The 12,263-nt window shown below is 50.0% G+C and overlaps 1 protein-coding gene across 1 annotated transcript in view; it reads left to right on the forward strand.

The window, feature by feature from the left end:
* The window catches only part of LOC120024761 (vacuolar protein sorting-associated protein 13C-like), a 190,907-nt gene that overhangs the window by 9,648 nt on the left and 168,996 nt on the right, over positions 1-12,263 (forward strand). The window contains exons 2-4 of the mRNA XM_038969047.1: positions 4,353-4,470; positions 7,967-8,099; positions 10,627-10,702. Of these exons, the coding sequence (XP_038824975.1) occupies positions 4,353-4,470; positions 7,967-8,099; positions 10,627-10,702 (327 nt within the window). The remainder of the gene's footprint in view (positions 1-4,352; positions 4,471-7,966; positions 8,100-10,626; positions 10,703-12,263) is intronic.

The raw sequence follows: 12,263 nt of genomic DNA on the forward strand, positions 1-12,263 counted from the left end.
TGTCTCTGTCCCACTGAGCTCTGTCCCTCACTGTTTCTGTCTCTGTCCCCACTGAGCTCTATCCCTCACTGTTTCTGTCTCTGTCCACTGAGTTCTGTCCCTCACTGTTTTCTGTCTCGTCCCCACTGAGCTCTGTCCCTCACTGTTTCTGTCCCCACTGAGCTCTGTCCCTCACTGTTTCTGTCTCTGTCCACTGAGCTCTGTCCCTCACTGTTTCTGTCTCTGTCCCCACTGAGCTCTGTCCCTCACTGTTTCTGTCTCTGTCCACTGAGCTCTGTCCCTCACTGTTTCTGTCTCTGTCCCCACTGAGCTCTATCCCTCACTGTTTCTGTCTCTGTCCCCACTGAGCTCTATCCCTCGCTGTTTCTGTCTCTGTCCCCACTGAGCTCTGTCCCTCGCTGTTTCTGTCTCTGTCCCCACTGAGCTCTGTCCCTCGCTGTTTCTGTCTCTGTCCCACTAGTCTGTCCCTCGCTGTTTCTGTCTCTGTCCCCACTGAGCTCTGTCCCTCGCTGTTTCTGTCCGTCCATGAGCTCTGTCCCTCGCTGTTTCTGTCTCGTCCACTGAGTCTCTCCCTCGCTGTTTGTCTCTGTCCCCACTGAGCTCTGTCCCTCACTGTTTGTCTCTGTCCCCACTGAGCTCTGTCCCTCACTGTTTCTGTCTCTGTCCACTGAGCTCTGTCCCTCACTGTTTCTGTCTCTGTCCACTGAGCTCTGTCCCTCACTGTCTCTGTCCACTGAGCTCTGTCCCTCACTGTTTCTGTCTCTGTCCCCACTGAGCTCTGTCTCTCACTGTTTCTGTCTCTGTCCACTGAGCTCTGTCCCTCACTGTTTCTGTCTCTGTCCACTGAGCTCGTCCCTCACTGTTTGTCTCTGTCCACTGAGCTCTGTCCCTCACTGTTTCTGTCTCTTTCCCCACTGAGCTCTGCCCCTCTGTTTCTGTCTCTGTCCACTGAGCTCTGTCCCTCACTGTTTCTGTCTCTGTCCCCACTGAGCTCTGTCCTCACTGTTTCTGTCTCTGTCACTGAGTCTGTCCCTCACTGTTCTTGTCTCTGTCACTGAGCTCTGTCCCTCACGTTTCGTCTCTGTCCCCTGAGCTCTGTCTCTCACTGTTTCTGTCTCTGTCCACATGAGCTCTGTCCCTCACTGTTTCTGTCTCTGTCCATGAGCTTGTCCCTCACTGTTTATGTCTCTGTCTCCCACTGAGCTCTGTCCCTCAAGTGTTATGTCTCTGTCCCCACTGTCTGTCCCTCACTGTTTCTGTCTCTGTCCCCACTGACTCTGCCCTCACTGTTTCTGTCTCTGTCCCATGAGCTCTGTCCTCACTGTTTCTGTCTCTGTCCCCACTGAGCTCTGTCCCTCACTGTTTCTGTCTCTGTCCACTGAGCTCGTCCTCACGTTTCTGTCTCTGTCCCCATGAGCTCTTCCCTCACTGTTTCTGTCTCTGTCCTCACTGTTTCTGTCTCTGTCCCCACTGAGCTCTATCCCTCACTGTTTCTGTCTCTGTCCACTGAGCTCATCCTCCCTGTTTCTGTCTTTGTCCACTGAGCTCTATCCTCACTGTTTCTGTCTCTGTCCACTGAGCTCTGTCCCTCACTGTTTCTGTCTCTGTCCCCACTGAGCTCTGTCCTCACTGTTTCTGTCTCTGTCCCTGAGCTCTTATCCCTCACTGTTTCTGTCTTGTCCCACTGAGTCTGTCCCTCACTGTTTCTGTCTCTGTCCCCACTGAGCTCTGTCCCTCACTGTTTCTGTCTCTGTCCACTGAGCTCTGTCCTCACTGTTTCTGTCTCTGTCCACTGAGCTCTGTCCCTCACTGTTTCTGTCTCTGTCCCAGAGCTCTGTCCCTCACTGTTTCTGTCTGTCCACTGAGCTCTGTCCCTCACTGTTTCTGTCTCTGTCCCCACTGAGCTCTGTCCCTCACTGTTTCTGTCTCTGTCCCCACTGAGCTCTGTCCCTCACTGTTTCTGTCTCTGTCCCCACTGAGCTCTGTCCCTCACTGTTTCTGTCTCTGTCCCCACTGAGCTCTGTCCCTCACTGTTTCTGTCTCTGTCCACTGAGCTCTGTCCCTCACTGTTTCTGTCTCTGTCCCTCACTGTTTCTGTCTCTCCACTGAGCTCTGTCCCTCACTGTTTCTGTCTCTGTCCCCACTGAGCTCTGTCCCTCACTGTTTCTGTCTCTGTCCCCACTGAGCTCTGTCCCTCACTGTCTCTGTCCCCACTGAGCTCTGTCCCTCACTGTTTCTGTCTCTGTCCACTGAGCTCTGTCCCTCACTGTTTCTGTCTCTGTCCCCACTGAGCTCTGTCCCTCGCTGTTTCTGTCTCAGTCCACTGAGCTCTGTCCCTCACTGTTTGTCTCTGTCCCCACTGAGCTCTGTCCCTCACTGTTTGTCTCTGTCCCCACTGAGCTCTGTCCCTCACTGTTTTTGTCTCTGTCCACTGAGCTCTGTCCCTCACTGTTTGTCTCTGTCCCCACTGAGCTCTGTCCCTCGCTGTTTCTGTCTCTGTCCCCACTGAGCTCTGTCCCTCGCTGTTTCTGTCTCAGTCCTGAGCTCTGTCCTCGCTGTTTCTTTCAGTCACTGAGCTCTGTCCCTCACTGTTTGTCTCTGTCCCCACTGAGCTCTGTCCCTCACTGTTTTTGTCTCTGTCCCACTGAGCCTGTCCCTCTGTTTCTGTCTCTGTCCACTGAGCTCTGTCCCTCACTGTTTCTGTCCCTGTCACTAGCTCGTCCCTCATCGTTTTGTCTCGTCCACTGAGCTCTGTCCCTCACTGTTTCTGTCTCTGTCCACTGAGCTCTGTCCCTCACTGTTTCTGTCTCTGTCCCCACTGAGCTCTGTCTCTCACTGTTTCTGTCTCTGTCCACTGAGCTCTGTCCCTCACTGTTTCTGTCTCTGTCCACTGAGCTCTGTCCCTCACTGTTTATGTCTCTGTCCACTGAGCTCTGTCCCTCACTGTTTATGTCTCTGTCCACTGAGCTCTGTCCCTCACTGTTTCTGTCTCTGTCCCCACTGAGCTCTGTCCCTCACTGTTTTTGTCTCTGTCCACTGAGCTCTGTCCCTCACTGTTTCTGTCTCTGTCCACTGAGCTCTGTCCCTCACTGTTTCTGTCTCTGTCCACTGAGCTCTGTCCCTCACTGTTTCTGTCTCTGTCCACTGAGCTCTGTCCCTCACTGTTTCTGTCTCTGTCCCTCACTGTTTCTGTCTCTGTCCCTCACTGTTTCTGTCTCTGTCCCCACTGAGCTCTATCCCTCACTGTTTCTGTCTCTGTCCACTGAGCTCTATCCCTCACTGTTTCTGTCTCTGTCCACTGAGCTCTATCCCTCACTGTTTCTGTCTCTGTCCACTGAGCTCTGTCCCTCACTGTTTCTGTCTCTGTCCCCACTGAGCTCTGTCCCTCACTGTTTCTGTCTCTGTCCCCACTGAGCTCTGTCCCTCACTGTTTCTGTCTCTGTCCACTGAGCTCTGTCCCTCACTGTTTCTGTCTCTGTCCACTGAGCTCTGTCCCTCACTGTTTCTGTCTCTGTCCCCACTGAGCTCTGTCCCTCACTGTTTCTGTCTCTGTCCCCACTGAGCTCTGCCCTCACTGTTTCGTCTCTGTCACTGAGCTCTGTCCCTCACTGTTTCTGTCTCTGTCCCCACTGAGCTCTGTCCCTCACTGTTTCTGTTCTCGTCCACTGAGCTCTGTCCCTCACTGTTTCTGTCTCTGTCCACTGAGCTCTGTCCCTCACTGTTTGTCTCTGTCCCCACTGAGCTCTGTCCCTCACTGTTTGTCTCTGTCCCCACTGAGCTCTGTCCCTCACTGTTTCTGTCTCTGTCCACTGAGCTCTGTCCCTCACTGTTTCTGTCTCTGTCCACTGAGCTCTGTCCCTCACTGTTTCTGTCTCTGTCCCTCACTGTTTCTGTCTCTCCACTGAGCTCTGTCCCTCACTGTTTCTGTCTCTGTCCCCACTGAGCTCTGTCCCTCACTGTTTCTGTCTCTGTCCCCACTGAGCTCTGTCCCTCACTGTCTCTGTCCCCACTGAGCTCTGTCCCTCACTGTTTCTGTCTCTGTCCCCACTGAGCTTTGTCCCTCACTGTTTCTGTCTCTGTCCCCACTGAGCTCTGTCCCTCGCTGTTTCTGTCTCAGTCCACTGAGCTCTGTCCCTCACTGTTTGTCTCTGTCCCCACTGAGCTCTGTCCCTCACTGTTTGTCTCTGTCCCCACTGAGCTCTGTCCCTCACTGGTCCGGTCTGTCCCTCACTGGTCCGGTCTGTCCCTCACTGGTCCCGTCTGTCCCTCACTGTTCCAGTCTGTCCCTCACTGGTCCGGTCTGTCCCTCACTGGTCCGGTCTGTCCCTCACTGGTCCGGTCTGTCCCTGCAGGTGAGGAGTGGAAGACAGCCCGTCAACGTGGTTCCTCTATACAGCACATCCTGCAGCCCATGGACTTCAACCTGCAGCTGGCCAAATGCATGGTGGAGAAGGACACCAGGATGGCTAGGTAACACCAGACTGTTAACCAGGATGGCTAGGTAACACCAGGCTGTTAACCAGGATGGCTAGGTAACACCAGGCTGTTAACCAGGATGGCTAAGTAACACCAGACTGTTAACCAGGCTGAGGGAGCTGAGCTAGGTAACACCAGACTGTTAACCAGGATGGCTAGGTAACACCAGGCTGTTAACCAGGATGGCTAGGTAACACCAGACTGTTAACCAGGATGGCTAGGTAACACCAGACTGTTAACCAGGCTGAGGGAGCTGAGCTAGGTAACACCAGACTGTTAACCAGGATGGCTAGGTAACACCAGGCTGTTAACCAGGATGGCTAGGTAACACCAGACTGTTAACCAGGATGGCTAGGTAACACCAGACTGTTAACCAGGATGGCTAGGTAACACCAGACTGTTAACCAGGCTGAGGGAGCTGAGCTAGGTAACACCAGACTGTTAACCAGGATGGCTAGGTAACACCAGGCTGTTAACCAGGATGGCTAGGTAACACCAGGCTGTTAACCAGGATGGCTAGGTAACACCAGACTGTTAACCAGGATGGTTAGGTAACACCAGACTGTTAACCAGGCTGAGGGAGCTGAGCTAGGTAACACCAGGCTGTTAACCAGGCTGAGCTAGGTAACACCAGGCTGTTAACCAGGATGGCTAGGTAACACCAGGCTGTTAACCAGGATGGCTAGGTAACACCAGGCTGTTAACCAGGATGGCTAGGTAACACCAGGCTGTCAACCAGGCTGAGCTAGGTAACACCAGGCTGTTAACCAGGCTGAGGGAGCTGAGCTAGGTAACACCAGGCTGTTAACCAGGATGGCTAGGTAACACCAGGCTGTTAACCAGGATGGCTAGGTAACACCAGACTGTTAACCAGGCTGAGCTAGGTAACACCAGGCTGTTAACCAGGCTGAGGGAGCTGAGCTAGGTAACACCAGACTGTTAACCAGGATGGCTAGGTAACACCAGGCTGTTAACCAGGCTGAGCTAGGTAACACCAGGCTGTTAACCAGGCTGAGGGAGCTGAGCTAGGTAACACCAGGCTGTTAACCAGGATGGCTAGGTAACACCAGGCTGTTAACCAGGCTGAGGGAGCTGAGCCAGGTAACATCAGACTGTTAACCAGGCTGAGGGAGCTGAGCTAGGTAACACCAGACTGTTAACCAGGCTGAGGGAGCTGAGCCAGGTAACACCAGACTGTTAACCAGGCTGAGGGAGCTGAGCCAGGTAACACCAGACTGTTAACCAGACTGAGCCAGGTAACACCAGGCTGTTAACCAGGCTGAGGGAGCTGAGCCAGGTAACACCAGACTGTTAACCAGGCTGAGGGAGCTGAGCCAGGTAACACCAGACTGTTAACCAGGCTGAGGGAGCTGAGCTAGGTAACACCAGGCTGTTAACCAGGCTGATGGAGCTGAGCCAGGTAACACCAGACTGTTAACCAGGCTGAGCCAGTTAACACCAGGCTGTTAACCAGGCTGGGGGGGGCTGAGCCAGGTAACACCAGACTGTTAACCAGGCTGAGCCAGGTAACACCAGACTGTTAACCAGGCTGAGGGAGCTGAGCTAGGTAACACCAGACCGTTAACCAGACTTAGCTAGGTAACACCAGACTGTTAACCAGGCTGAGCTAGGTAATACCAGACTGTTAACCAGGCTGAGCCAGGTAACACCAGACTGTTAACCAGGCTGAGGGAGATGAGCCAGGTAACACCAGACTGTTAACCAGGCTGGGGGGGCTGAGCCAGGTAACACCAGACTGTTAACCAGGCTGAGCCAGGTAACACCAGACTGTTAACCAGGCTGAGGGAGCTGAGCTAGGTAACACCAGACTGTTAACCAGGCTGAGCTAGGTAACACCAGACTGTTAACCAGGCTGAGCCAGGTAACACCAGACTGTTAACCAGGCTGAGGGAGATGAGCCAGGTAACACCAGACTGTTAACCAGGCTGAGGGAGCTGAGCCAGGTAACACCAGACTGTTAACCAGGCTGAGCCAGGTAACACCAGACTGTTAACCAGGCTGAGGGAGCTGAGCTAGGTAACACCAGACTGTTAACCAGGCTGAGCCAGGTAACACCAGACTGTTAACCTGGCTGAGGGAGCTGAGCCAGGTAACACCAGACTGTTAACCAGGCTGAGGGAGCTGAGCCAGGTAACACCAGACTGTTAACCAGGCTGAGCTAGGTAACACCAGACTGTTAACCAGGCTGAGGGAGATGAGCCAGTTAACACCAGACTGTTAACCAGGCTGAGCTAGGTAACACCAGACTGTTAACCAGGCTGAGCTAGGTAACACCAGACTGTTAACCAGGCTGAGCCAGGTAACACCAGACTGTTAACCAGGCTGAGCCAGGTAACACCAGACTGTTAACCAGGCTGAGCCAGGTAACACCAGACTGTTAACCAGGCTGAGGGAGCTGAGCTAGGTAACACCAGACTGTTAACCAGGCTGAGCCAGGTAACACCAGACTGTTAACCAGGCTGAGCCAGGTAACACCAGCCTGTGTGACCAGATTAGTAAACCTCTGGTGTGGTATCTACTGTGTTCCAGATTAGTAAACCGCTGGTATGATATCTACTGTGTTCCAGATTAGTAAACCTCTGGTATGGTATCTACTGTGTTCCAGATTAGTAAACATCTGGTATGGTATCTACTGTGTTCCAGATTAGTAAACATCTGGTATGGTATCTACTGTGTTCCAGATTAGTAAACATCTGGTATGGTATCTACTGTGTTCCAGATTAATAAAGCTTTGGTATGGTATCTACTGTGTTCCAGATTAATAAAGCTCTGGTATGGTGTCTACTGTGTTCCAGATTAGTAAGGCTCTGGTATGGTATCTACTGTGTTCCAGATTAGTAAGGCTCTGGTATGGTATCTACTGTGTTCCAGATTAGTAAACCTCTGGTATGGTATCTACTGTGTTCCAGATTAATAAAGCTCTGGTATGGTGTCTACTGTGTTCCAGATTAGTAAACCTCTATCTACTGTGTTCCAGATTAGTAAACATCTGGTATGGTATCTACTGTGTTCCAGATTAGTAAACCTCTGGTATGGTATCTACTGTGTTCCAGATTAGTAAACCTCTGGTATGGTATCTACTGTGTTACAGATTAGTAAAGCTCTGGTATCTACTGTGTTCCAGATTAGTAAAGCTCTGGTATCTACTGTGTTCCAGATTAGGAAAGCTCTGGTATCTACTGTGTTCCAGATTAGTAAACCTCTGGTATCTACTGTGTTCCAGATTAGTAAACCTCTGGTATGGTATCTACTGTGTTCCAGATTAGTAAACCTCTGGTATCTACTGTGTTCCAGATTAGTAAACCTCTGGTATCTACTGTGTTCCAGATTAGTAAACCTCTGGTATGATATCTACTGTGTTCCAGATTAGTAAACCTCTGGTATCTACTGTGTTCCAGATTAGTAAACCTCTGGTATGGTATCTACTGTGTTCCAGATTAGTAAAGCTCTGGTATCTACTGTGTTCCAGATTCAAGGTGTCTGGAGAACTGCCTCTCCTCCATGTGAAGATCTCAGACCAGAAGATCCAGGGAGTGTTGGACCTGGTCAACAGCATCCCCCTGCCCCAGAGTGATTCCACCCCTTCCACCCCCACCCAGAAGGTACAGTTGATATGCCCCAGAGTGATTCCACTTCTTCCACCCCCACCCAGAAGGTACAGTTGGTATGCTCCAGTTCACCAGTAGAGTAGCTTACACACACCCATTATATTGGTGCATTTGGTATGTTCCAGTTCACCAGTAGAGTAGCCTACACACACCCATTATATTGGTACAGTTGGTATGCCCCAGTTCACCAGTAGAGTAACCTACTCAGACCCATTATATTGGTACAGTTGGTATGCCCCAGTTCACCAGTAGAGTAGCCTACACACACCCATTATATTGGTACAGTTGGTATGCCCCAGTTCACCAGTAGAGTAACCTACGCACACCCATTATATTGGTACAGTTGGTATGCCCCAGTTCACCAGTAGAGTAACCTACACACACCCATTATATTGGTACAGTTGGTATGCCCCAGTTCACCAGTAGAGTAACCTACACAGACCCATTATATTGGTACAGTTGGTATGCCCCAGTTCACCAGTAGAGTAGCCTACACACACCCATTATATTGGTACAGTTGGTATGCCCCAGTTCACCAGTAGAGTAGCCTACACACACCCATTATATTGGTACAGTTGGTATGCCCCAGTTCACCAGTAGAGTAGCCTACACACACCCATTATATTGGTACAGTTGGTATGCCCCAGTTCACCAGTAGAGTAGCCTACACACACCCATTATATTGGTACAGTTGGTATGTTCCAGTAGAGTAGCCTACACACACCCATTATAATGGTACAGTTGGTATGTTCCAGTAGAGTAGCCTACACACACCCATTATAATGGTACAGTTGGTATGTTCCAGTAGAGTAGCCTACACACACCCATTATAATGGTACAGTTGGTATGTTCCAGTAGAGTAGCCTACACACACCCATTATAATGGTACAGTTGGTATGCCCCAGTTCACCAGTAGAGTAGCCTACACACACCCATTATATTGGTACAGTTGGTATGTTCCAGTAGAGTAGCCTACACACACCCATTATATTGGTACAGTTGGTATGCCCCAGTTCACCAGTAGAGTAGCCTACACACACCCATTATATTGGTACAGTTGGTATGCCCCAGTTCACCAGTAGAGTAACCTACACACACCCATTATATTGGTACAGTTGGTATGCCCCAGTTCACCAGTAGAGTAACCTACACACACCCATTATATTGGTACAGTTGGTATGCCCCAGTTCACCAGTAGAGTAACCTACACACACCTATTATATTGGTACAGTTGGTATGCCCCAGTTCACCAGTAGAGTAACCTACACACACCCATTATATTGGTACAGTTGGTATGCCCCAGTTCACCAGTAGAGTAACCTACACAGACCCATTATATTGGTACAGTTGGTATGCCCCAGTTCACCAGTAGAGTAGCCTACACACACCCATTATATTGGTACAGTTGGTATGCCCCAGTTCACCAGTAGAGTAGCCTACACACACCCATTATATTGGTACAGTTGGTATGCCCCAGTTCACCAGTAGAGTAGCCTACACACACCCATTATATTGGTACAGTTGGTATGCCCCAGTTCACCAGTAGAGTAACCTACACACACCCATTATATTGGTACAGTTGGTATGCCCCAGTTCACCAGTAGAGTAGCCTACACACACCCATTATATTGGTACAGTTGGTATGTTCCAGTAGAGTAGCCTACACACACCCATTATAATGGTACAGTTGGTATGTTCCAGTAGAGTAGCCTACACACACCCATTATAATGGTACAGTTGGTATGTTCCAGTAGAGTAGCCTACACACACCCATTATAATGGTACAGTTGGTATGTTCCAGTAGAGTAGCCTACACACACCCATTATAATGGTACAGTTGGTATGCCCCAGTTCACCAGTAGAGTAGCCTACACACACCCATTATAATGGTACAGTTGGTATGCCCCAGTTCACCAGTAGAGTAGCCTACACACACCCATTATATTGGTACAGTTGGTATGCCCCAGTTCACCAGTAGAGTAGCCTACACACACCCATTATATTGGTACAGTTGGTATGCCCCAGTTCACCAGTAGAGTAACCTCTACACACACCCATTATATTGGTACAGTTGGTATGCCCCAGTTCAACAGTAGAGTAGCCTACACACACCCATTTATATTGGTACAGTTGGTATGCCCCAGTTCACCAGCAGAGTAGCCTACACACACCCATTATATTGGTACAGTTGGTATGCCCCAGTTCACCAGTAGAGTAGCCTACACACACCCATTATATTGGTACAGTTGGTATGCCCCAGTTCACCAGTAGAGTAGCCTACACACACCCATTATATTGGTACAGTTGGTATGCCCCAGTTCACCAGTAGAGTAGCCTACACACACCCATTATATTGGTACAGTTGGTATGTTCCAGTAGAGTAGCCTACACACACCCATTATAATGGTACAGTTGGTATGTTCCAGTAGAGTAGCCTACACACACCCATTATATTGGTACAGTTCATCATGTCTAATAGGATTGGCAAACAACTGCCCCCCCCCCATCTTGTCTCCACTAGATGCCGTGTTTGTCTGAGGCCAGGCCCAACGTCCTGGGTTTACAGACCCCAGTGCTGCTGGATGCAATAGAGACAGGTGAGGGGGGCTGGTTCTTCACTAAACTGTTTCTGCAGGAACTGATCCAGGGTCTGCTATTATCTGACCACTCTAACGGTTATAATTGGGCGTCAGGTAATCTGATCCTAGATGGGATGCTCCTCCTGTCTCCTGGTCTTTGTCTAAAATGGATGCCATGCCTCAGAGTTGTCCGTTAGGGAAGGTGAGTCGTTGTCGAGTGCAAGCCAGAATACAACAGCCCCCCCCCCCCCCCCTCAGGTAACAGAAGACTGTATTTTAGTCAGCGGCTCAACCCCCTTCATCTGAACTGGACCAGACAAACAAGGGCATTTCCATGGCAACTATTACCGAAGACCAGGCGGTAGAAGGACCATCTGTTACTGAAGAACAAAGACCAGGAGATAGAAGGACCATCTGTTACTGAAGAACAAAGACCAGGAGATAGAAGGACCATCTGTTACTGAAGAACAAAGACCAGGAGATAGAAGGACCGTCTGTTACTGAAGAACAAAGACCAGGAGATAGAAGGACCATCTGTTATTGAAGAACAAAGACCAGGAGATAGAAGGACCATCTGTTACTGAAGAACAAAGACCAGGAGATAGAAGGACCATCTGTTACTGAAGAACAAAGACCAGGAGATAGAAGGACCATCTGTTATTGAAGAACAAAGACCAGGAGACAGAAGGACCATCTGTTATTGAAGAACAAAGACCAGGAGATAGAAGGACCATCTGTTATTGAAGAACAAAGACCAGGAGATAGAAGGACCATCTGTTACTGAAGAACAAAGACCAGGAGGTAGAAGGACCATCTGTTACTGAAGAACAAAGACCAGGAGATAGTCCTTCTATCTGTTATTGTATGGCATGAATCATGAATGAGTGGAAACTTTTCTTTCACTATGGGATATGTTCTGTTTATTTTCAGACATCTGTAGGTGATGTACACTGATTGGACAAAGCATTAGGAACACCTGCTCTTTTCATGACAAACTGTCCAGTCCAGGTGAAAGCTATGATCCCTTATTGGTGTCACCTGTTAAATCCACTTCAAATCAGTGTAGATGAAGGGGAGGAGACGGGTTAAAGAAGGAATTTTAAGCCTTGAGACAATTGAGACATGGGTTGTGTATGTGTGCCATTCAGAGGGAGAATAGGCGAGATAAAATATTTAAGTGCCTTTCGAACAGGGTATGGTAGTAGGTGCCAGGCGCACACAGTTTCTCGTGTGTATCAAGAATGGTCCACCACCCAAAGTACATCCAGCCAATTTGACACAACTGTGGGAGGCATTGGAGTCAACATGGGCCAGCATCCCTGTGGAGTCAACATGGGCCAGCACCCCTGTGGAGTCAACATGGGCCAGCACCCCTGTGGAGTCAACATGGGCCAGCACCCCTGTGGAGTCAACATGGGCCAGCACCCCTGTGGAGTCAACATGGGCCAGCACCCCTGTGGAGTCAACATGGGCCAGCACCCCTGTGGAGTCAACATGGGCCAGCACCCCTGTGGAGTCAACATGGGCCAGCATCCCTGTGGAGTCAACATGGGCCAGCATCCCTGTGGAGTCAACATGG

The sequence above is a fragment of the Salvelinus namaycush genome, chromosome 30 (genome assembly GCF_016432855.1).
Source record: "Salvelinus namaycush isolate Seneca chromosome 30, SaNama_1.0, whole genome shotgun sequence".
In the NCBI taxonomy this organism is placed as follows: domain Eukaryota; kingdom Metazoa; phylum Chordata; class Actinopteri; order Salmoniformes; family Salmonidae; genus Salvelinus; species Salvelinus namaycush.